Source organism: Anabrus simplex, chromosome 2 (genome assembly GCF_040414725.1).
Source record: "Anabrus simplex isolate iqAnaSimp1 chromosome 2, ASM4041472v1, whole genome shotgun sequence".
NCBI lineage: Eukaryota > Metazoa > Arthropoda > Insecta > Orthoptera > Tettigoniidae > Anabrus > Anabrus simplex.
Window position 1 is genome coordinate 697711905 of NC_090266.1, and position 25036 is coordinate 697736940.

The 25036-nt window shown below is 38.8% G+C and overlaps 1 protein-coding gene across 1 annotated transcript in view; it reads right to left on the bottom strand.

Annotated features, from left to right (window-relative positions):
• Duba (Deubiquitinating enzyme A) overlaps positions 1 to 25036 on the bottom strand; it is a 255239-nt gene that overhangs the window by 159131 nt on the left and 71072 nt on the right. The window contains exon 4 of the mRNA XM_067139359.2: positions 17345 to 17500. Coding sequence (XP_066995460.1) covers positions 17345 to 17500 — 156 coding nt within the window. The remainder of the gene's footprint in view (positions 1 to 17344; positions 17501 to 25036) is intronic.

Consider the following 25036-nt stretch of genomic DNA (forward strand, 5'->3'; position numbering starts at 1 on the left):
GCAGTGTCTTGATTGGCTGCTGTGTACTCTTTGTGTACTCTCTCTGTGTTCCTCCATTGTGAATACCACAAATTTTACATCATTTTACATTACGTCGTTAAGTTTACGGTTACGTTTGCATTGTGAATGGGTTCTAAGGAGTGTAAGGGAAGATGTTCTTACAGTGGTAGGGTTAGCTCCCCGTGTTGTGCCTGTTAACTTCCTTATAATGTTCTTTCTGGCTGCCACTTTTTGTTTGGTATTCAGGCAATGCCTCCTGTAAGTTAGAGCACGATCGAGGGTGATTCCTTGATATTTTGCATGGATATCAACCAGAAACCCCACGACCTAAATCAAGGAACATCTTCCTCAGAACAACAGAGGATCTTATCGGGACACCACAGCATTCCCGAACTAATCTCTGGCATGCAATGATTAACAGCCCTAAGGGATGGCTCATACCCTGTGAAAAACATCCTGCTGAGATCGCTCAATGGATTACAATCAGGTGTTACTAAATGTATCAATTAACTTAATGAAATGGGGTTTCTGTACAGAGTTGCTGCTATGTGAATGTGGCGAAGTGCAGACGTCCTCCCACCTGCTCCATTGCAGTCAGTGTCCAAAATCATGTACTCTGGAAGACCTGATTTGTGCTACACCAAATGCAATCTATGTTGCTAACTTCTTGACGGCAAAAGTATAAACGAACTGTCAATTCCATGTTATACTGCCATGTACATATTATGCAGTATTACCATATTAACTTCAATCATCGTAAGTGCTTCTGACACAAATAAATAAAATAAGTTACCAACTGATGAGCCCAATTGGCACAATGGGGCAAAATACTGGCAACCAAGAATGAGTTAGCTAGATAATGTATAATTTCCAACAAATTGCCTTTTTTTTTTCTACTGGCTTTACGTTGTGCTGACACAGATAGGTCTTATGGTGACGATGGGATAGGAAAGGGCCAGGAGTTGGAAGGAAGTAGCCAGGTGTGAAAATAGGAAGCCATGGAAAACCAACTTCAGGGCTGCCGACATGGCGCTCGAACCCACTATCTCCCGGATGCAAGCTCACAGCTGCATTTCCCTAACCGCACGGTCAACTTGCCCGGTATAATTGACTTTCAATATTGGAATTATGAGTTTACTCATTCAGGACAAATACTTCAGGTTCCCTATGGGAATCAATGTTTATATCAATAATTAGTGTGACATGAAAATGGCCTCTCCCTATAGTTAGGCAGCACTTTAAAAATCTACCTATAGTGATATCTAGTGGAGATATGCTCTATCTTAATATGACTTTCTGAAGCCTGCCTATAGATAGCACTATCCTGTTTGAGGATGCCATCTAGGAACCTATGCTGTAAATTTCATTTAATAAGAAATGTAGTACTTAGGGGTTGGCAATTCTTCCATTTCAGTCACTTCTAAGGGTAGCTCCTTAAAAAAAAAAGTTTTACATCGCACTGACATAGATCGATCTTACGCTGACAATGAGATAGGAAATTAACAAAACCATAATGAACAAGATACTAGAAGAAATTGAACCTAAGTTAGGAATTTTCCATTTACTGGAACTTATTAAGTGTCTTCAGTGCAGGAGTAGCTTATAGTTCTTGGATGTTATGCTTCAGATGCTCTTCATGAAATTGTAGGTGACTACGCTCTTGAGTGCAAGAGGAGTGTGTTTAGAATTGTGCAAAGAGTTTCCGCTGCATTGGCAAGGCATTACATTACTTTCCCCGCTGTAAAAGAATGCCCAAGAATTTTTTTTTTTTTGCTTTACGTCGCACCGACACAGATAGGTCTTATGGCGATGATGGGACAGGAAAGGCCTAGGAGTTGGAAGGAAGCAGCCGTGGCCTTAATTAAGGTACAGCCCCAGCATTTGCCTGGTGTGAAAATGGGAAACCATGGAAAACCATCTTCAGGGCTGCCGACCGTGGGGCTCGAACCCACGATCTCCCGGATGCAAGCCCAAGAATCATTCAAGGTGTGTATCAATTATCACATTTTCCCACTGTTGTAGGAGCCTTTGATTGTACTCATGTAAGAAGATATTAAATGTTGTGATATAACCGTTCTTTTATTTTTCATGCACACCCGCATACTTTAAATCTATAATAACATTTGTCTCGTATTCATTATAATAACGCTTCTGTTTCCTCTGTAATGCACATGTTTACGTCTTCAAAGTCTCCGCTAACCATAAATTATAATATTTTCAACCATGTGTGACAAAATACAATATCAATATACTGCTCTGGGCACTTTATGTAAAGAAACAAAGGACGCTCACTGGCAAGCACATTCAGAAATCTCATGGAAACGTGTTAAGTTGTTAGACAACTGTTTCATAACAATTGTTAGAAATGTGTTTGAGAAACAGGGGAATTTTAACCAAAGTGTTAAATTAATAACTGTTAGTTAAACATTTGTTCAGTAAAATGTAACACAGAGTTGAAAAAATCTGGCATAAACCTAGCATGTCTTTTTGCGACATATTGTTTTGCATAACGGGGTATCTACTGATAGATCCAGGATGCAGGCTGTTCAGCATTTTAAACCTCCCACTGATGTTAAAGGGGAAGCTCCATTTATTGGCATGATCAATATCTTCAGAAAATTCATTCCCAATTTTCCCCATTGTGCTGCTCCTCTTAAACCTTCTGTGCCATAAGAGAATGAAATTTGCATGGGGATCTTCCCAACAGGCAGTATATAATGATCTGAAACTTATCCTCTGTGCTACCACAATTCTGGCCATGCACAATTTTAAAAAAAAGAAGACACTGTTCCAACTGACGCTTCTTCATTCTGAGCTGGGACAGCGGCCAATTGCATATTCTTCAGGAACTCTCAGACCTCAAGAAACTAACTACTGTATTCTGTCTATAAACTTGACGGCTTATTAGCTGTTATTTTCGCCCTAGGGTAGTTCAGAATGTATCTGGACCTGTAAAGTTCGTACTCAAGACCAACAACCAAACTCTTTAGTTGGGTACTTGGAAGGTCTCATCGTACTGGTCGTTTGGCACATAGGGCCATCGGGGTTTTGGCTTTTCAATTTGATGTGCACCAGGAGTTGACAATGTAGTGGGTGATAGGTAAGAGGAATGTTTTCTGGCACTTATCCTCATATAAAGATCTTGTGTCTCCTTAGCTGCCTGAGATCTCGTTTTCTGTTTCTTCTCTTATAACTGCCATTTTATCTGACGCTCCTGTTTTGTACCATGATATTGCTAATATCAGAAGGAAGACATGGAGCTTGGACCGATTCTTAACAATATTTCTTCAGGCAAGACAGTCCAGCCTTAAACTTAGAAAAGTAGTGTTCTTTGCAAACCTTTTTGATAGGATCAGAAACTTAAGATTGCGATCCCTTGTGATTTAGTTCCAATGATTTTCAAACACAGTGGAACCTCAATTATCCATTCCTGGAAACGTTTTCCTGGATTATTCATTCAAATTATGCTGTCCCGCGAACAACCTAACTGAATCATGTTTTAAAAATCCTGCATTATCCGTTCTTTGAAGAAAAGTATCCTCACATCAAATGTCCACAAAATTCAGCCCCATCAATGCTAAATCTTCGATCAAGTGTTTTTTAAAATGTGCAGAATCTAATATAATGCATTCGAGGACTTTTGAAAATCGATACTTGTACTTGAAACCATATAACTTACTCCAGTACAACATGAAACAGATATTCCCAATTTGGTTCTACCTTTAAAACAGGGTGCTTGCGTTACCTCAAAAAGTGCACGCAAATACCAGCAGATCTTAACCCTTTCAATGCTAGTTTTTTAATGCATACGTACTCCGTCTGTACTGGGTATTTCCCCCAGGAATGTGCAATTATTCAAAAATATCTTTACTAGTTATTTAACCCCTCAGCGCCGACCTCTATACGTGGTATAGACCCATACATGGTTTCACATTTACGGCTATAGCGCGAAGAGTTTTGGAGTTACTGATATGCAAATTGTTTTGTTTCCAAGAAGACATTTTCGGGTTTATCATTGTTGTAAATAAGAATTGAAAAATCGTTATAATGTAGTTGTTTTTGCAAGGATAATTATTTGTCAAATAAGTCTGAGCACTAATCTCTTGCTTTTTTAAAAATCTGTTTGCTTCATTCTTTCCCACAGAATAAAATAAGGAAATGATGATCTGAGAAGTTTGTCTTTTCGTGTGATGTTCTTTGCTCTATTTGTACATTGGGAGTGCGGTTTATTTATTATATTTGTCTTTATTTCTCAGCTTGTAATATTTTCGTAACTCTCCACGAGCGCTCTGTGTAGGCATCAGTTAGTGCTGCTTTCTGTCATACGATACGAGAACCAGTTGTTCATGGTATATATCTCGTTTGAAAGACGATGTCTCGACTTTTCATCTGAAATATGTATCGAGTTGGTTTGTTTCGTCATAAATGTTATTCCCCTCATTCAGTTTCGTCCTGCTGCTTTCGGTCTCGCTGCAGCTTCATCAGTCCGTGTGACGCACGGCGCTCAGCCGTGGTATGACTGACAGTAACGTGCTTGAAATGTTGTATAATTAATATGAAAGTTTAGTCGGAAGTAGTAGTGACAGTATAAGCAGCAGTGATAATGAAATAGATGATGTAGCAGTGGTAAATGATGAGAGTGACGACAGGAGGAGGAAACAGTACTTGGAAATTTTGTGTAAGAGAATATAGATACTTATACAGGTCAAAGAGAAGTTTTCAACGGTGAATTCTGATTGCTACATTCTCTAATAATACTCACACAGGTCACAAAGACAAATATTGAGCAATTACCTTATCGGGTTCAGTTGGTGAAAGGTTTGTTTACAAAATGCGCTCGGGAGGGAGACGAAATATTCAAGGCCGGCGCGCATCAGATAATACAGTTCCAAGGTTGCAGGAAAGACATTTTACCAGGAAATTAGCACCCAAGAGTTGGAAATCCAAACCTCAGAGACATTGTATCCTGTGTTCAAAACACAGCGAAAAGAAGACGTCAGTGTACTGCTGCCAGGAGTGTGACTTAAGTCCCTGTCTCAAAGAGTGCTTCGAACTCTATCACACGGAACTAAATTACTAAGGAAATGTGAAACTATTATGTAGTTATCTGCATGTACATAGTTCTGTCATAAGGATTTCCAAATTTCGTGAAAATCGGGCTACTCTTATACTTGTAGTAACGCTTTAAGTGAATTCATGTATTTCAGTCGCGCGTAGTTGAAATCTCATCCGGCCGCGGGGTAGGAAGCTATTTAAATGGCTGCGACGCTGAGGGGTTAACTGACATTTTAAGATAATAAATTGAAATTAAGCATAAATTTAAAATTGTTTATTTGTCCAACCCTTGTCCCGTTTCTCTACGGGGTCGGGTATGAGGTGTGATGAATCTGTCATGGCAGGCTTTTATGACCAGTTGCCCTCCCTGACGTCAACCTCATCAGAGGAGTTAATAAGATGAAATGAATGACGTTATATATGCTAGGGCCTTTACGTCGCACCGACACAGATAGGTCTTATGGCGACGATGGGATAGGAAAGGCCTAGGAGTTGGAAGGAAGCGGCCGTGGCCTTAATTAAGGTACAGCCCCAGCATTTGCCTGGTGTGAAAATGGGAAACCACGGAAAACCATCTTCAGGGCTGCCGATAGTGGGATTCGAACCCACTACCTCCCGGATGCAAGCTCACAGCCGCGCGCCTCTACGCGCACGGCCAACTCGCCCGGTACGTTATATATGATAGTAGGGAGAGGATGAATCCCGGTGCCAGCACATAGCCTACTCCTGTCAGCAGCAAGGGGTCTGTACAAGGTTTAACGTCTCCATCTGACGGACGAATCACCATCAACAGTGTCATATGCCCTCACTCCATATGAGCACTGCAGAGAGGTTTGGAATCTAATCCAGGCTTTTAGCACGCAATCTAGTGATTAAAAATTGTATACCATCACCTCCCCTACCTCCCAGACAACATTCTCATGGCGAAATTTTTTCAACCAACGGGACTTGAACCAGCTAACCATGGTGTCAGACCGTTTAGACTTAAGCGCCTTAACAATCACAGCCACCAGGCGGTATGCATAAATTTACAATGGTGATGATCAAAGTCTAAAAATTGACATTACTGTGGTATTGTTCAAAGCAAGGTATAACACACAACCCTACATCATATGGTTGACACACGTTTTCTCAGCTTGTCATTAGCACTGTAAGTGCAAAAAAAACACAAATTTCCATTCATATTTGTATCATTCCACTTTTGAAGTCTACTATTTGTAGAAAGTGGGTAAACTGTTAAGATCTTGTAATACTCATTAGTAGTCTCCACAATAACCTATACCAATGCAGAACTGAACAAACACAGAAAGAAATCTATTTTCGGAGAATGATCACATAATTACGTGAAAAGGGAAGTGTGAAGTATTGGAGAAAACTGACCAGCAATCCAAGAAAATTATGACTTATTTATTTCTGTTTCACTAGTGGAGGTCAACTTTTCTCACCTTCGTTTTCCTCACTCATGTCATTCTCACTGTCTGCATCTTCACTGTCACATTTTATTACAACACCTTTAATATTATATTCCATAGCTGCCAACTTTTAGAAATCAAAAATAGGAAGATTTTTTAATTCATGGATTTCATCACATATATTGCGCCACGGTCTACGTGAAAAAAAAAAAACAGGATAAAAAGCATACATATCTACAGTTACAATGTGAATTGACCATTAAATTTAAAATCTTAAACTAAAAAACACATTTAAATGGTTACAAGGAAATGTACCTAATCACTCTCATTTATGACACATACATACGAATAACAACACAGTCGAACCTCGATATCTCTAACCTCCATTCCTCGAATTTTCAATATCTCAAACTAACTTAGATTTTCCGGCCGTCTGTCCTATTCTTGATGTGTATTTATTTCTCTATTCTCGAAATTCGGTTATACGAATTTTTCGATTTCTCGAAGCAAACATTTCCTCCCTTGAAGCAAAAAATACTCTGTAACTCGAATTTTGTGCAACATTAACTGTGCAATACGGCATTCACGGTTTGTGAGGAACAGTTAACAAATAAAGAAAGGGTTCCGGTGAAGCTGGAAACTAATATGACGGCAACCAAAAAACTCAAACTTCTAGTGATCGGCAAATCGGCAAAGCCTTGCCGTTTCTCTGGTGTCAATTAATTACCGGTCACGTACGAAAGCAAGCCCAGAAGTCGCGGATGACAAGCTCCATTTACGAAACTCGGCTGCGTGTATTGACAAGAAGATTCAACGTGAAGGGAGGAAAGGTTAACCGCAACGAACAGAAGAGACTAACAGATTTTGTTCCAAAAGTGTTAACAGAGCTATGTTTCTTATTTCACTAGTGTATGTACTGTGTCCTGTCTTCTAAAAATTTACTATAATAAGTGTTATACTTAAAGTGATGCCATAAAATAGAGTTTCTTTGTATATTTTAAAGTACCGTTAAACATAATGCATTCAGTAAAAGCCCGTAGATACATATGATTCAATTATGTGCCATACATGCTCAAAAACGGTACTCTCTCTATCTCGAAATTTCGATAACTCGAAATAAAATTTATCTCCCGAGGTGATTCGCATTATAGTTTCCTTTATTACACTGCAAAATGAACGGAAATTTAATTTTATAGGGATCTCCGAACATTTGGATATAACGTTTGTTATGTTTTTTGGCCATAACGTGAAGAGAAAATACCAGAAACTGTCACCGACACAACTCCCTGAAATACATTCAATTCATTAAAATTATGAAGAATAAACAAAAATGCACTGAAATACTACCACATACAAAACAGATCGGTATGTCTCATACATTATTAACATACGTCTCTGACACGGGAAAAAGCACAGAACCGATAGAAAAAACATGTGGCATACAATTCCAATGAAATTATGCGCAGAAACGATGTTAATATTGCGCGAATCACACAATATAAAACTCATTCTTTCATCCCGATTAACTGAGTCACTAGCCTCTCTTGCTTGTAAGACGATTACCATTCCGAATCCCCAGCTGTAAGGCACACATGCTGCTGTAGCGAGCAGGAAACACAATACATGAAGGCGACGGACGATACACTCGCGTAATAAAGCATCAAACAAAAATGCTTGAAAATGAAGTTGGGTAAATTACACAAGCACATTAAAATTTATCCTTTATCCCAGGGGAAGAGTATTGACTGTACTGGAGGTTATATTGGTCAAAAATAGGAAGAATTAAAAATAAATCAGAAAAACGGAAGACGAGTTAAAAAACGGAGAGATTCCGGGTAAATCGGAAGGGTTGGCAGGTATGATATTCACAGTCACTTTCATTGTGCAGAAAGTCATCATCTGCATCACTATCAACTAAAAATTTTTGAATTTCACCACTACCAAGGCATCTCCTCTTTCCCGGTGCAGCCATTTTTGTTGTTGTGGCTGGAAGCACAGAATATATATATTTCATCATTGCTAGGAAACTTAGTCTTAATGTAAATATGAGGAAACTTGGACTACCTCTCCTTTAGAACTTCCCTGAATTTCTGGCGCAACATTTGAACTGATCGGTTGCTGCAAAGTGAGCCTGCATGAAAAGATAAATTTATGTGTTTAGCACAGGGCTCCTGTCAGCGCACAACTTATATTTTCAGGTTAGCATTGACTGGTTTAGGAGCCTCCGTGGCTGAGAAGGCAGCGCGTAGGCCTCTCACCGCTGGATACCGTGGTTCAAATCCCGGTCCCTCCACGTGACATTTGTGCTGGAAAAAGTGGAGACGGGACAGGTTTTTCTCCGGGAACTCCAGTTTTCCCTGTCATCTTTCCTTCCAGTGACACTATCCATTCTCATTTCACAGCATCTATCAGCCATTAATATATCACTTTGGGAGTGGCGACCCCATCGTACTAATAGCCTGTATATGGTTCATTCATTACATCCCTGACCCGGTCAAAGACTGAAAAAAAAAATGTAGGTTTTCATTTTCACTGACTGGTTTAATCATGAATTCCAAGCATTTGCACTCTATATAAGTGAGGTGGGATGCTAGTTCATGGTATTACCTTTCTGAAATATGGGCACGAATTTAGGTTCCGTCTAGCAAATTAGCAGCAGTTCCGGAGGTTATGGAAAGATTAAAGTGGGCACATGGAGATGGAAAGGTAGCAGCACACAAATGGCATCCCACCGAGTCCAGCTGCTGCCTTCTGAGAAGTAAAGGTCACCTGTTAGCAGCAGACCAGTACCTGCTAGAAAAGGATTCACCACCAGTCAGTATCAACTTTGCTTGTGGAGAATTAGTTTGTTTAAACAGTAAATGGATAAATTTGTGAAATGGAAGCATAGTGTAGAAAGCCTTCTACGTCATAGGAAGATTCCAGAAAAAGCTGTGATCTTAAAAAGAAGGAAAATTACTGTTTCCAAGGTGAGTGGGAAGAAGAAATTCTAGTTGTGATAAACTATAATACTGGAGTTACTTTTATTTTGTGTCACGCATTCTTATCAAGATTTAGGAAAGCAAACTATCAAAGACACTAGGGATGTTGAGAAATTAACAGGTTAGAATGCAAACTTACTGAAGAAAGTACAAGTATAGTCTAGCCTGGACAACAGTTCTGCTATGAGATTTGCATTAAATTTAGGGGCAAGGCCTCCTAGAACCACTAGAAGTTGTATTACTCTCGTTACATTACGAAGAGTGGGCTAGAAGACACTTCCTACTAGACAAATTAGTTTGCATTCTAACCTATTACTGCCTAAACATCCAGACTCTACTTGTCACAAAACTTTTGCTGATGAATGTCCGATAGCGATAGAAGCGGGGCAACAAAATATTCAAGGATTCAAATTACAGCTAAATGGATAACAGAAATATTTTTCATCTAACAACAACATAAACAAACTTTCAACTGAAGTGTTTATAGACGTCTCTCACAAACCTGTCCAACATGGATTATGATTTACAACCAGAATAGTGTACCGTTCTGTAAGACTCTCGTTAAATGGGTACCTCAAAAGTACCAAACAGTTTTAATAAATGCAGTTAAACAAGTGTCCTTAAGCAACTGTATGGTTTCCAGGCGTTTGGCCTCATCGCATGTCAAATAAAATATAAAACCTTGCAAAATTGTCCGAGTGTAGTCATTCCCTCTCACAGGTGATGAATCGGCTGATATTTCATCTGTAACACAGTTAATGTGTTTTTTGCATTGCAAAGATGATAAAGGGAAATTACCACATTTATTTTTAACAGTGCTACCCTTTACAAGTGTTATGGTTCACAATACGTGCTTAAAAAATGAAGTTCTTTTTATGTAGTGCTACCAATGATCACAATTATAACGCCGGATTTCCCACCTAATCAATACTTTTATTTATATTAAAGTAATTAAAACATTTTTCAGTACCAGTTTCGGCCTTTATAACAGGCCATCTTCAGCTGCTGAAGAATCTTGGTTTTTGTTATTCTAAGTTTAGGATGACTTATTTCTAACTTTAAATGTTACACTGTTGTGATAAAACATGTGTCAATGAGAATTGTAGAAGTGTAAAATTATCTAAAAGTTCATTGTGAAGTGTCACTGGTCTTGATGTTCCTTTAAAACACTCTTGATTTCTATATTACAATGTTACACACTACTTATTCGAAGTTTAAGACAGCTTATTTCTAAATTTAAATAATACAATGTTGTGGTAAAATTTGCATCAATAGGAAGTCTAAAATTATCTGAAAGTTTGTTTATGAAGTATCGCTAGTCTTGATGTTTTATTAACACACTTTATGATTTCTATGTTGAAGGAGTTATATATTGTATATTTAAAGTGCCAATTTTGGTGGAACGAGTAAATCGAGTTGAAATGTTCATATAACTTGAGCACTGCTCGAGGTCAGGTTGTCTTAAGTTTAATGCCCAATGTTTTGGAGTAGCATGGTGAGTGTTCCTTCCTTCGTAATTTGTGATAGCTGTGTCAAAATATCTAAAATGGAAGAAAGAAAGAAAGAAAAAGGTTTTCTGTTAGAGAACGTCTATGATATGTATTGTGAAATATACTGTAAGTGTATTTTACTTACTTTTCTGTTGATATACATCTTCATTTTTTTTCCTCCCGATCTTACAGTTTACACAACCTAATCGAACTTAACGGAGAAAAATAACAATCCTCAATTGAACATCTGTTTCTGGTTTTAGACAAAAACCTACACAAATTCCCAGCACTTTTCCATTCCGCCACTATCCACCTCAAAAGCTTATCTTCATTGCACGGATGAGAAAGCTACTCCAACTGATGTTTGTTAAACATCCGTCTCTCTTCCAGCATTCCTTTCAGCAAATGAAAATCTTTCCTTTCTTCACCACAAAATACGCACAATGTATTTACTTTTAACTTAGTCCAACCTTTGTTAACATATACACCTAACAACCACCTCACCCCCCTATTTACATTTGCCACTCTCAGATTTAGCATCCGATTTACTCTCAGAAACATTTTTAGGGTAGCCTGCACAAGGGTAGGCCTGTAACTATCTTGCAGAACCTACTCTCTACCTGCTCTAATATCACACACTCTTTTTCTACTCCCCAAACCTCCGAAGCATATAGCATTTTACCCTTAACTACAGTGTTGAATACCATACTTTGTATAGCATAGCTTGCTCCCCTAAATTTATTTTCCAATATCCTATTTACTGAGAGTGATGCTTGGGCTTTCCATTTAATACGCCTAATCTGCTCCATCCAACTACCATTTCTATTCAGCATCACCCCCAGGTACTCCATCGTTTCCACCACCTCAATCTCTTCCCCGTTTATTGCCCACTTTACTCCTGGTTTCTTTTTATTCCATTTCCTGCATACCATCACCTTAGACTTCTTACTGTTGATCTTCAATGACCATTTCTCCGCAAAACACCCTACTTTATTCAAACGTTTTTGCAAACCCCCAGCTGTTAACGACAGCAACAACACATCATCGGCAAAGATTAATCCTGGAATTTCTTGTTTGCCTAGTACTGGATAAGCCCATTTACTCTCTACATGGCCATCTAGTAGGTCGTTCATAAACAATAGGGAAAGGATTGGCGACAATTTGCATCCCTGTTTCAACCCAACTTTCGACTCAACCACTCCACTCACCACCCCTTCTTCCACCCTAATGCTACAATAGACTTTCTCATATATACTTCTGATCGCTCTTCTGATCTTCTCTACCACCCCAACCCTCCCCAATTTTTCAAACAGGGCCTCCCTGCTCACTGTATCAAACGCCTTCTGGAAGTCAATTGTGGCAATAAATACTTTGGCTCCTGCTTTTCTTACATATTTATCAATTATGGTTCTCACGATCATTAAATTATCAGCCCTTATCCTCCCCTTCCTAAATCCATTTTGAAAACACGATATAATTGAGTAAGCCTCTGTCCACTTCCTCGATCTATTTGCTAGAATACCCGTGTACAACTTGCTCAGGGAGTCCAGCAGGGTTATACCTCTATAATTACTGGGATTAGTCCTGCCCCTTTATTTTTATAAATAGGACATATAATCCCCTTCTGCCATTCTTTAGGGAATTTCGCCCCCTCAAATAACTTGTTGAAGAATGTTACCAGACACTCTATCATCTGCTTATTTTTTGCTACTTCCTTCCAATACACATTAGTTATCCCACTTTCTGCACCCGCAGTCCTGGTCTTCAAATTTTTTATCACTACTCTCACCTCCTCATCTGTTATTCTTTTTCCAGCTCTTGGCAGCCCCTCTCTAGCCCCCTATCTACTTTATCACCTCCGTCGACCTTAACCCACCCTTCCTATTCTCCTAATAATTCCTGGAAGTACTCTACCCATGTTCCATACCCGATTTTCGGTTTCGTCACTCTACTCGTCCCCCTGTTTTTTTTTTTAACCCTCGCCCACACCTTTTCTCCTTCCCTGTTCTTGCACTCCCTATTTAAAGCTTCCGTTTGAGCCTCCTGCCAAACCTTTTTCTTCTCTCGTATCATATTCTTGAATTCTTTCCTCATCCTGCAAAATGTTTTCTCACCATGCTTCCTGAACTCAGCCAACGCTCTCAGCACTGGCTTCCTTTTTTCCTTACATTCCTTATCGAACCAACCCTCTCCCACCCCTCTATTCTTATTCCTGTATGATTTCTCCTCAGCTATTTTCCTCCCAGGATACTCCAAAAGCTCTACAGCTCTGTCAATATTATTACCTTTCAATGCTGCCTCAGTCCCCACCCTGATGATCTGGAATTCATCCCCCTCCAGATATTTGCATAACTTCGCTCTCCCCTCCTCTGACCAGATATACTTAGGAACTCTCCGACCTCCCACACTCCATTCTCTTCCTGAACTCTTCTCTCCTGCACCCCATCCCTATTTACGATTATATATACCGGGGAGTGGTGGGATTCCAGCCAATCCACCACTCCCATCCTGTTAATTCTGTCAAACATATCATCCAAACTCATAATCAGATCAATAACACTAATAATAATGTTATTTGCTTTATGTTCCACTAACTACTTTTTAAGGTCTTCGGAGACGTCGAGGTGCCGGAATTTAGTCCCGCAGGAGTTCTTTTACGTGCCAGTAAATCTACCGACACGGGGCTGTCGTATTTGAGCACCTTCAAATACCACCGGACTGAGCCAGGATCGAACCTGCCAAGTTGGGGTTAGAAGGCCAGCGCCTTAACCGTCTTGAGCCACTCAGCCCGGTGCTCAGTAACACTAACTCCTTCGTATGTAATATAAGTCATTTTTCCTTCCTCATCACCCTGCCACCACCCATTTAGAATGTACAATTCACATGCCCTGCATACTTCTAACAACTTCTGACCGTAAAAATTTCTCACTTTATCTTCACTTTTCCTATCTCCCATCTTTACTCTCCTTACTTCTTTACCATACTCTGGACAAGAGCTTCCTATTCTTGCATTTAAGTCCCCTAACAAAATAAGTCCATCCTCTTCGTACTTTCCACTAATAATATTAATTTCCTTATCAGGCCACCGAAGAAGTAATCATTCGCATATATTGATCCCCTTGGAAGGTTGTATATAAAACCCAACACACATTCTTTTTTTCCAACCCCCCCCCCCCCTCCATTTTAAACCTAACCCCTAATACCTCTTCAAGCTCATTTTCTATATCTATGACTTGATCACTTAGTTCTTCTTTAACTAATAATGAAATTCCGCCCGAAGTTCTCCCCTTCTTTCCCCGCTTTTTCTTCGTTTTATTCCTTATCACGAACCCCTTCCAGATTAAATTTGTCCCTTCTTTTAGCCATGTATCTAGCAGGGCTGCTTTCATAGTATATCAGCTTCAGTATCTGAATGAACTGAATACACTGCTTCAAGGTCCCGAAAGAACAGTTTATGAACTTAAAGAAACAATATTTTCTTTTTTGTCCTACTGTCGGCAGAATGACAAGTTTAGGACACTCGCATTGTGGATGGTTGAGACCGAGTAGCTTATGAGCACGTTCCGGAAAAGTGAAATAAGTCATGTTTACTTGACGTTGAAAGGAATATACCTATGTCTTCAGCTTTAGAGAGTCAATTGCAAACAGTTGAAAATGGCTGCGCCAAATCGAGCTGACTTGCTTACAAGCGACGATACAGTTCGTGAAATTCTTATGAATGATGAAAGTGATTGTTCAGTATTTGAAGACAGTGATGAAGACGATGTAGGAGGTATATCTGGAAATAATTCAAGTGATGAAGACTTAAATGAAAGTGAGGATGCGGTCTTACAGCCGCCACGTCCGAAGTGAACGAAGGTAAATAAAAGTAAATAAAGCGCCTTATCCCCCCAAATGAACCAGGAAGAAGACCCCCTTCCAGAGTGTGCCATGTGTGTGCTCACACATCAAGAAGGGAGAAAAGGAACCCAAGGACTATTTGTAAGGAGTGCAACAAAACTCTCTGCCCTGCACCTTGTTTTGAGGATTATCATACCAAAAAACATTACTAAAAATTATGTTTCACAATTTTTGTGCTTAAACTAGTTGTTTGATGTCTTGTTAACATACTGTGTTAAATTCATTCGTTTCATCAAAATATAATGCCTATTGAGGGTTGTTTTACAAACATGTGCAAAAACCTAAATTTTGGGGTGTGCAGTGGGCCAAGAAACCCGACTCGCAAAGGGTTAAACAGAGATTGGGAAGACAAGCAACAAAAGCCATGTTGTTTGCAGATGATAGTGATATGGGGTAAGGATGAAACGGAAGTACAAAAACAAGTAGGTATATGGAATCAAGAGATAGAAAAATTTGGGATGAAAGTAAGCACAGAGAAAAGTAAAACAATAGTGATGACAAGGGGGAAGGAGGGAAGGAAGGAAGGAAGGAAGGAAGGAAGGAAGGAAGGAAGGAAGGAAGGAAGGAAGGAAGAGGAAAGATAAAACTGAATGTAAACTTCTGGAAGTGGTTAAAAGTTTCAAGTACTTGGGAGGTGTGATCACAGAAGATGGAAAGATAACCGAGGAAATTGGGAAAAAAATACAACAAGCAAACAGCCTCTACCAGAGTGTAAGGGGTATTTTGTGGAACTATGATGTCCCAAAGAAATGGTCTTGTAAACCAATATTAAGATTTTCTTCTAAAACTCAGAGGAAAGAAAAATTCTTTTCAAGAAAGTATTATATTCAACCTATTATGAACCCATACTAACCTATGCAGCTGGATCGTGGACTACAACAAAATGAGAGGAGATTAGAATACAGGCCAGGCAGCGGAGATGAAATTTCTAAGAGGTATTGAGGGCAAGACCAGAAAGGATAGAATTAGAAATGAAGAGATAAGGAAAAGGACAGGAATCTTGAAACTTCAGGACAGGATAGAAACAACAAAGCTGAAGTGGTATGGGCATATGATGAGAATGGGAGAAGAGAGTGTGCCAAAAAAAATAGCTTTATCAGAGAAGTAAACAGGAAAGAGACCACAAGGAAGACCCCGAAAGAGGTGGACAGATTCAGTGTGGGAGTGCATAGAGAAGAGGGGAGGAAAACCAGAAGATGTACTTAAAAAAGGAGAAGAGTGGTGGGGAGACAGGCAGCGATGGAGTCCTTGATTCACAATCCTATGAGAACTTTCAATATCAGAATATCTTGAACCACAGTGTTTAGGGATCCAATTTGTAGTTCATGTGGAACAGGTAAAGATATTGATTCGACTGCCTTTCTTCTTTCCCTGAAATCAGAATGTGGGATTTTGTGGAAGCTGCTATGAAGGCTTTTTGTATGCCAGTCAATAATGTTGATAGTGATAGGTCATTTTCAATGTTTTATAACAATGCCTGCAGGAGAACAGCTCTGACTTCCAGTAAAATGGAACTTGTGATATCTCTTTCTTTTACAGACTGACGTGTAAATTATAAATGTAGGCTAGGCCCTATTTGTTAAAGTAGTGAGATGACATTTTTCCAAACACCCATTCTTTTCAACAGAAGCATACCTCTCTCACTTTTCATACATAAGAATAAAATATGTTTTACTGCAAATATGCTATCAACTATCTTTTGGTTAGCTTTATTGCTGAAAAGGAGAAATGTGATGAAATTAGGCTATAATGTTCATAACAAATGGCTGCCTCTACTTATTAATAACAAAGCAGATACCACATGAAATGATAACGTACAACAGGAGTAATAGCCTACAGCCGTCAATACATATTCACTCTGGTGACTAGTAAACTAGTTTTGACAAGCTTCTTAACATTAGTTTTCAGTTCAAACAAACACATTAATGTTTACCTTTATGAGCATTTCTCACGAGATTTCATGGTTTAGATTAAATTCCATGTAACACGGAAATAGTACTTGTGTGTACACTCCAGACGATGAACATAATTATCACTGAAAAGTAGTGAAGACTTGAGAACTATTTTAGAGATAGCTGATGGAAATGTTTTGGAAACCTGCATGCATTGTAATAAACAGTCTTTATGTTGCCGAGACATGTTGCATAACTTTTGGGCAGAAGAAAGCTATTTTAGTTTCAAGACAAAAATATATGTTTTGGAAACCTGCATGCATTGTAATAAACAGTCTTTATGTTGCCGAGACATGTTGCATAACTTTTGGGCAGAAGAAAGCTATTTTAGTTTCAAGACAAAAATATATAATGCTTGCATATCTTTCCAGTCCAATTTCTGAAGAAGCATTATTGCCCTAGGTTTAATTATTATCACATACATACTGCTCCTACTCTGAATGGATAAATGGAAGAGCAGTTGAACCTTGCTTACCTTGTTCATGAAATTGAGTACAAATTTAGTCACAGGATACTGAACATTAGGAGTCAATAATATTTAATATATCACTTACTATATAATCCATGCAGTGATTCCTGACAACAGTATGCATATCCTGGTCACCATACACCTGGTCAGCTACAGCTCGAAACAAGCAAGCACCATCTTCTTCCATTTTCTTTATGATGAACCCTTTTCTGCGGATGGTCTTTTCAAACCATCTGTCACGCTATTGAGAAAAGTACATAAAATCAGTTGACAATTCTATAATATTACTGAATAATTTTTCTGGTGGCAATTATTGTTACAAGGGGGAAGTATAACTAAGTAACCATCATCCTAAATGATTTTCAATGAGGAAAAACATTCTGCTCCAATTTACTGAATTCATTGAGAAAATAAGTACTTAGTGTCCATTCCTTAATATTCTAATTAAAAGTACCTTTCTATTATTGTTCTCACCCAGCATTTGTTTTTGTACATTGTAGACAACTAGGAAAGGGAGGAATGGAAGGATGAACTCTGTATATTCACTTTCTTCTCACAGAATATCATAGGATGGAACTGTAAACTCAAAGCATTAGGTTTGACTTACTTATTTCCTGTTGCTCCTCCTGGAGCATAGGGCTTCCGTGAAACACTTCAATCTGTTCCTATTGTTGGCTAACCTCTTCACTTCATTCCAAGTTTTTCAAACTGTTAAGACATTCTTCTTCGATCGTCTTTTTCCAGGTCTTCTTCGGACGTCCGCGCTTTCTAGCGCCTTGGGGGTTCCAGTCGAGCGCTGCCTTTTCAATGGCTCCAGTGGGCTTCCTTAAAGTATGTCCTATCCAACGCCATTTTCTCTCCCTTATCTGCATTTCAATTGGCTGTTGGTTAGTTTCTTCCCATAGATCTTCATTTGAAATAACATCCGGCCATCTTCTGTTGATGATACGTCTTAGACAGCGATTCATGAAGACTTGCAGTTGTTTAGTCGTCTTCTGGGTAACTTTCTACGTTTCACAGCTATAAAGCAGAATGGACTTAACATTTGTGTTAAGAAGTCGTAACTTAGTTTTTCTAGAAATGTTCTTGTTTCTCCATCTAGGATACAATTGAACAAAAGCACCATTCGCTTTCCTGATACGACTCTTAATGTCTTCTTCTGCTCCTCCAGTCGTAGTAACCATACTCCCAAGATATATGAAGGAGTCTAGTTGTTCTACTTCTTTATCATCTATAGACAATTTATCATCAATCTTGGAATTGACCCTTATCTCCTTGGTCTTATTAATATTTATTTTAAGTCCAGCATCCTCTGCCTCCTCCTTCAACTGCTTAATCTTCTCTTCCATATCTCTGAACCGTTGAGCCAGTAGGCAGATTTCATCTACAAAAACAAGGCCTTCTAACATCTACTGGTTCAGTAAGATCCCCCATATGCAGAACCTGACATTTATAACCCTCGTACAAATCCTTTATAATATTCAGAATCTTTTGTGGTATACCATATTCTTCAAGTGTTTGCCACATAACTCTTCTATTTACAGAGTCAAGTAGAGGGTGTTCTGCCATTCTGCACTTTGTTCCAAGATGATTCTCAGAGTGTTTATGAGATCGACACAGCTACGGTGTTTACAAAAACCAGCCGCAATTCCACAACATCCTTCACCCGCTCTAAAATCACCCTTGAAAGCACCTTACTTGGTACCGACAACAATGTAATTCTCCTCCAATTATCACACTTCGTAATATCCCCTTTCTTTGGTATCTTAACAATCAGGCCTTTCTTCCATTCAGCTGGTAGCTTTTCTTCATTCCAGATCCTTTCCAACTGGGGGTGCAATAATTTTGCCGAGGTCTCAATATCTGCTTTAAGTATTTCTGGCGCGATATTATCCATACCGGGTGATTTCCAGTTCTTATCTGTTTCAAGGCCTTCTCTATTTCGGAACAGGTTGGAGGATGTAAATTTATTCTTGGGTCGCTATCTACTGGTTCCATTTGTTGGTTACCATTAAAGCATTAGGTTTGCTTCACACAAATTTGATTTCACTCACTGCAATGTCATTCTAGAAGAATACAGAGCATATGCACTACGAATGGTCACCTGCTCTAATCTCGTAACTCCCACCTGACATTCAAAATTTAAGGTCTCTTCAAAACCAAACTTCGAAATAATAAAATTTATTCGAGATTAACTAAACTTCTCTTGAAGTTTTACGGAATAATACTTGTTTACAACAAAGTTAGCAATTACAAATAAGTCACTGGCATGGCCCAAACCATTTACAAGATTAACATTTAACCTAAATCTACCCTGCCATTAAATGATTGCTACTTTCAGGGACCAAACATTATGGTCATCATCCCCATGCCATTCTTTCCAGAAAATAATCCATCAAAACTATGAAAAATGGCAGTGGAGGATTGCAAAGCTTATTAACAAATGATTTTGATTGCAGGTAATAGGGCAATAGAAGGATAAAACAAAAATATCCCAAGGATATACCATACTTTATTGCTTTGGGGGGGAGGGAGGAGGAGGGGGGGAGGAGGAGGGGGGGGAGGAGGTGGGGGGGAGGAGGGGGGGGGGAGGAGGAGCATTCAAATTCTGTAACTAAATAATTTACATCTCACCGTTGATACCATAATCTTTGATTAGGCCAATATTCTTCCTTTTTTTTGCTACTCTACCCTATATCTTCAGATTTACAAAACAGAAGCGTAACTATTTCTTTCATAGCCTTTTTCAACTACTTGCCACAAAGAGGAAATCTGGACCTGGAAACCAATCTCTGGTATGAAACTAAGCAGGATTTCATTCATCTTATTTGCAATGAATGACATCTTTTTTCTTTTTTCTTCTGCCTCCCTCCTGCCTCTTTTGCAATTCATCCATACTTTTTGCCTAAAGCATAAATCAAAGATGTACCTGAACAGTTTTTGCATTTCTTCCCAAATTGAGCACAGTGATCACTGCTTTCACTCAACACCTAGCAACTTATCCTTATCTCATGCTAATCCTAATTCATCCTAATCATCAGTTGTTCAATGTAAAACAATACCAGAAATATTTCCTTTACCACTGAATGGGTCATCAAACTATGCCTGTCATAACACTACCTCTTTCCTTAACCACTCAACATGAAGTGCTGTACACTGCACACCGACTCCTCAACGCTCTCTGTCGCGGAGTGACGTACATTGCACGCACGTAGCAGTTTCTGCTTTGTGTTTCTATGTAGTGAACAGTTCTTGAACTATTACAAATGTTGTAGTATGAGATATCTATAGACGAAGCCATCGATATTTCATTTGATGTGCATATCTATCGAGTTTTTATCAACTATGTACATCGCATCTGAAAAAGCAACAAATTCTGTTGTTGACATCATGGCACCTAAACCTTTTCTTGTGATCGCAAATTTGAAAATTATTTTACGGAATGATGATACGGAAAATTTTGTCTCGTTAAGCGAGGACTGGGATATGGAATCGGAGAATGAGTAATCATGACATTGATGTTCCTTTTGATACACGGGAAAATATCCTCCGTAATGTTATTGATGCTGGGTTTATGTGGGAAGACATGGATAATTACAGAGGGCAAAGGGAAATGATTACGGCAGATCGTGGGCCTCATAATGCTGGAAGGAACTGCTTATATCCTGAGAAAAATGTTCAGTTTTTACTGTCGAGTTTGTAAAGATGGCAATAGAACAGATAGACATTAATGCTAAACATCACATGCAGTCAGACGGTATGTTATTTCTGTTTCGACCGAGGGTAAATGAACGGGTACCAGTTACTGTGCAGGAAATGCGTGAAGTTTTGCTTTGTATATGTTAATGAGCGTAGTACAGAAACCTATATTGAGATCTTATTCCTAAAAATAAATAAACGCTACTAGCTGCTCTTATATTTGGTTCGATTTGAAAGCATTACAAGATTCCTCCACTTCAATGACCTTAGATAATTCCAATAACTTATAATGTTTGTGTATTTACGCATTAATAACAAACTGAAAATGGTGGTTAAATTCATTGAATCGTTTGTCAGTAATGCCCGATTAACTAAAAGCCTGAACTCACAGTATGCTTGGTGCTCTACTCCTTCCGCAGCACAGGGTAGCCAGGTAGTGAAAGTCCTCCCATGCTGAGAGGTTAAATCTACATACCAGAATTACAAAACACTTTTAATTTTCCTATTCCTTCCATTTCAAATATTCTTTGTACCCCAGTACAAGATTTTCTTTTTTCTTTTTCTTTTTTTTTTTTGCTAGGGGCTTTACGTCGCACCGACACAGATAGGTCTTATGGCGATGATGGGATAGGAAAGGCCTAGGAGTTGGAAGGAAGCGGCCGTGGCCTTAATTATGGTACAGCCCCAGCATTTGCCTGGTGTGAAAATGGGAAACCACGGAAAACCATTTTCAGGGCTGCCAATAGTGGGATTCGAACCTACTATCTCCCGGATGCAAGCTCACAGCCGCGCGCCTCTACGCGCACGGCCAACTCGCCCGGTCAAGATTTTCTTAATGCTTAGTATATAAGTAATAACCGCCTAAATTGAGAAAGTATTAAGACTTTGACAATGAAGTTTCTTGTATATCCTTATAGCAAATTTATGATTAAAAAGTCCAATAGAGAAGCTTAAATCTTCTAAAACATAGTTTCAGGTGACCATTCAATTGATTTCTGGAGTTCTGAATCATTTATTTAAATCATAAGTTATACAGTCACCATCTGCAATGCGCACTTTGATAGGGAGTTCTGACAGGATTAATTTTTTTTTTTTTTTTTTTTTTTTGCTAGTGGCTTTACGTCGCACTGACACAGATAGGTCTTATGGCCACAATGAGATAGAAAAGCCTAGGAGTTGGAAGGAAGCGGTCGTGGCCTTAATTAAGGTACAGCCCCAGCATTTGCCTGGTGTAAAAATGGGAAACCACGGAAAACCATCTTCAGGTCTGCCGACAGTGGAATTCGAACCCACTATCTCCCGGATACAAGCTCACAGCCGCGCACCCCTGACCGCACGGCCAACTCGCCCGGTGACAGGATTAATGTAAGCCTAATATACCCGACAACATTTGTGTCAAACTGAAGGGTAACAATTTTAATACTTAAAAACAGTATCTCTACACAGCCTCAAGAAGAATGGAAGATATTGCTTCCACTACCCACAAGATCAGCATTTCACAGAAGAGTGGTTAGGTCTATGTTTGATAGCCTTTGCTCATTGCGATTAAACTGGTAGTACTTTATTGCGTAGACTAAGTGAGCCTCAGGCCCCTATGCTTCTCCAGAAGAATTTTGGCTGTCATTCTCTTACAAATTTTCTCAACCATCTTGAAATTTTGAGTGAACTATACAACAGATATCCTTCAAGAGGTTAGACATGACAGTGATGGTGGTGGTTGTTAAAAGGGACGTAACACACAGGTCAATGCCACTGAAGATATGAGACGAAATGATATTATGAAATATACCCACTGACTAGAATGAAATTATCATGAATTTAAAATTAACAGTGAATCTCATACACAATGTCTCATTTTTCAAAACATGAATTTCAAAAATTAAAATGGAATAACACTCAATAAGGCAATGATTTAAAACTTAACACATATATATAGGATGTAACAATAAGGCATGGCCAAACTATCAAGACACATTCCTCACACATAGAAGAAAATGTGTTTATTATATGGACATGGGTCCATAAATGCTTTATTCCCATTTTCATATGTACCAGGTTTTACACCTGTAGATATATCTATACAGTGGAACCTCGATATCTCGAATCACCACGAGAGCGAAATTTCATTTCGAGTCATCGAAATTTCAAGATATAGAGAATACTGTTTTTGAGCATGTATAGCACATAAGTGAATCATATTTATCTACGGGCTTATACTGAATACATTATTACACTGAATACATCATTTTTAACAATATTTAAAAATATACAAACAAACTATTTTACGGCATTACTTCAATTATGAACCTTATTACAGTTAACTTTTTAGAAGACAGGATACAGTACATACAGTAGTGAAACAAGAAACATAACTCAGTTAACACCTTTGGAATAAAAATCCGTTAGTCTCTTTTGTTTGTTACTGTTAACCTTTCCTCCCTTCACGTTAAAACTTCTCGTCAATACCACGCAGCCGACACTCGTAAATGGAGCTTGTCATCCGAGACTTCACACGTTGCATTCGTAAATGACCAGTAGTTAATTCGCATTCAAGAAACAGCGAGGCTTCGCCGATTTTCCGATCACTAGAAGTTTTAGTTTTATGGTTTCCGTCATATTAGCTCCCAGCATCACTGTAACCCTTTATTTACTTGTTAACTGTTCCTCACAAACCACAAATGCCGTACTGCACAGTTAATGTTGCACAAAATTTGAGTTACAGAGTACTCTTTGCTTTGAGGGAGGTAATGTTTGCTTCGAGAAATAGAGAAATTCGTGTAACCGAATTTCAAGTAATAAAGAAATAAATACACGTGAAGAATAGGATAAACTGCCGGGAAATTTAAGTTACTTCAAGATACTGAAAATTCAATGGAGGTTCAAAATATTGAGGTTCAACTGTAGTAAGTGAAAAAGAAGAAAAGCTGGGAAGGATTTACATGAGAAATGGAAGAGGATATGTATAGCCGTTAAAGGATGCTATACCGAGCAATTTGGCCGTGCAGTTAGGGGTGCGCAGCTGTGACCCTGCATTCGGGAGATAGTGGGTCCGAACCCCAATGTTGGCAGTCCTGAAGATGATTTTCTATGGTTTCCCATTTTCACAGCAGGCAATGCTGGGGCTGTACTGGAATTAAGGTCATGGCCGCTTCCATCCCATTCCTAGCCCTTTCCTCTCCAATCGAACACCCTATTTCCTGAACGCAAGTCGACAGCTATGTGACCCAAACCACGCAGCTACCTGCTCAGTAGAAGTAAGACTGTGAGGAGACAGAATCTGAGAGTGAAAACACAATGGAAGAGGTGGAAAACACTGTCAAAAAAATGAATGTGGACAAAGCAGTGGAATTGGAGGAACAGTGTGTGAAAACGATAAAAACAGCAGGACCCGTTGATCTACAATGACTGATAGGTTATTTAGATGTATTTGGAAAGAAAAATTGGTTCCAAATGTCTGGAGTAAAGGAGTGATAATACTTATATTTACGAAGGCGTAAAAGAAAATATGTGATAATTATCGAGAAATTACACTCGTATCTCAGGTAGCGAAAATATTTGAAAGGGTACTAGAAAAGAGAATGAAAAAAAAGTTTTGACGGCTATTTTTAATGGTTACAACAGCTCCTCTATAGAGAAAATCATTAATAAATATAAACACCAACCTTCAACCACCTTAAAAAAAAAGAAAAAGCTCACAACCATTTTTTTTTACCTACTTTTACATTTAATAATAAACGAGTCTACCAAATCACAAACATTTAAAAAGCACGATGTCAAAAATAGCCTTCAAAACTTGTAACAGAGACACAGATACTTTACACAACAGCAATTCTATTAATCATAGCAGTAAGTTCATCAAGTCAGGTGTTTATAGACTGAATTGTAATAATTGTAACGCATCTTATGTTGGTTAAACAGGTAGGAGTTTCTAAACAAGATACTTAAGAGCAAGTTAACGCCCTGAAATGTAACAGATTTTCAGCCATGGGTCAGCACATGGTGATCCTAACCACTAAAATCAACCCAGACATTAAATTCTCAAAGTTATACAAAAAAGGCCCCCTGCTCAATATTATAG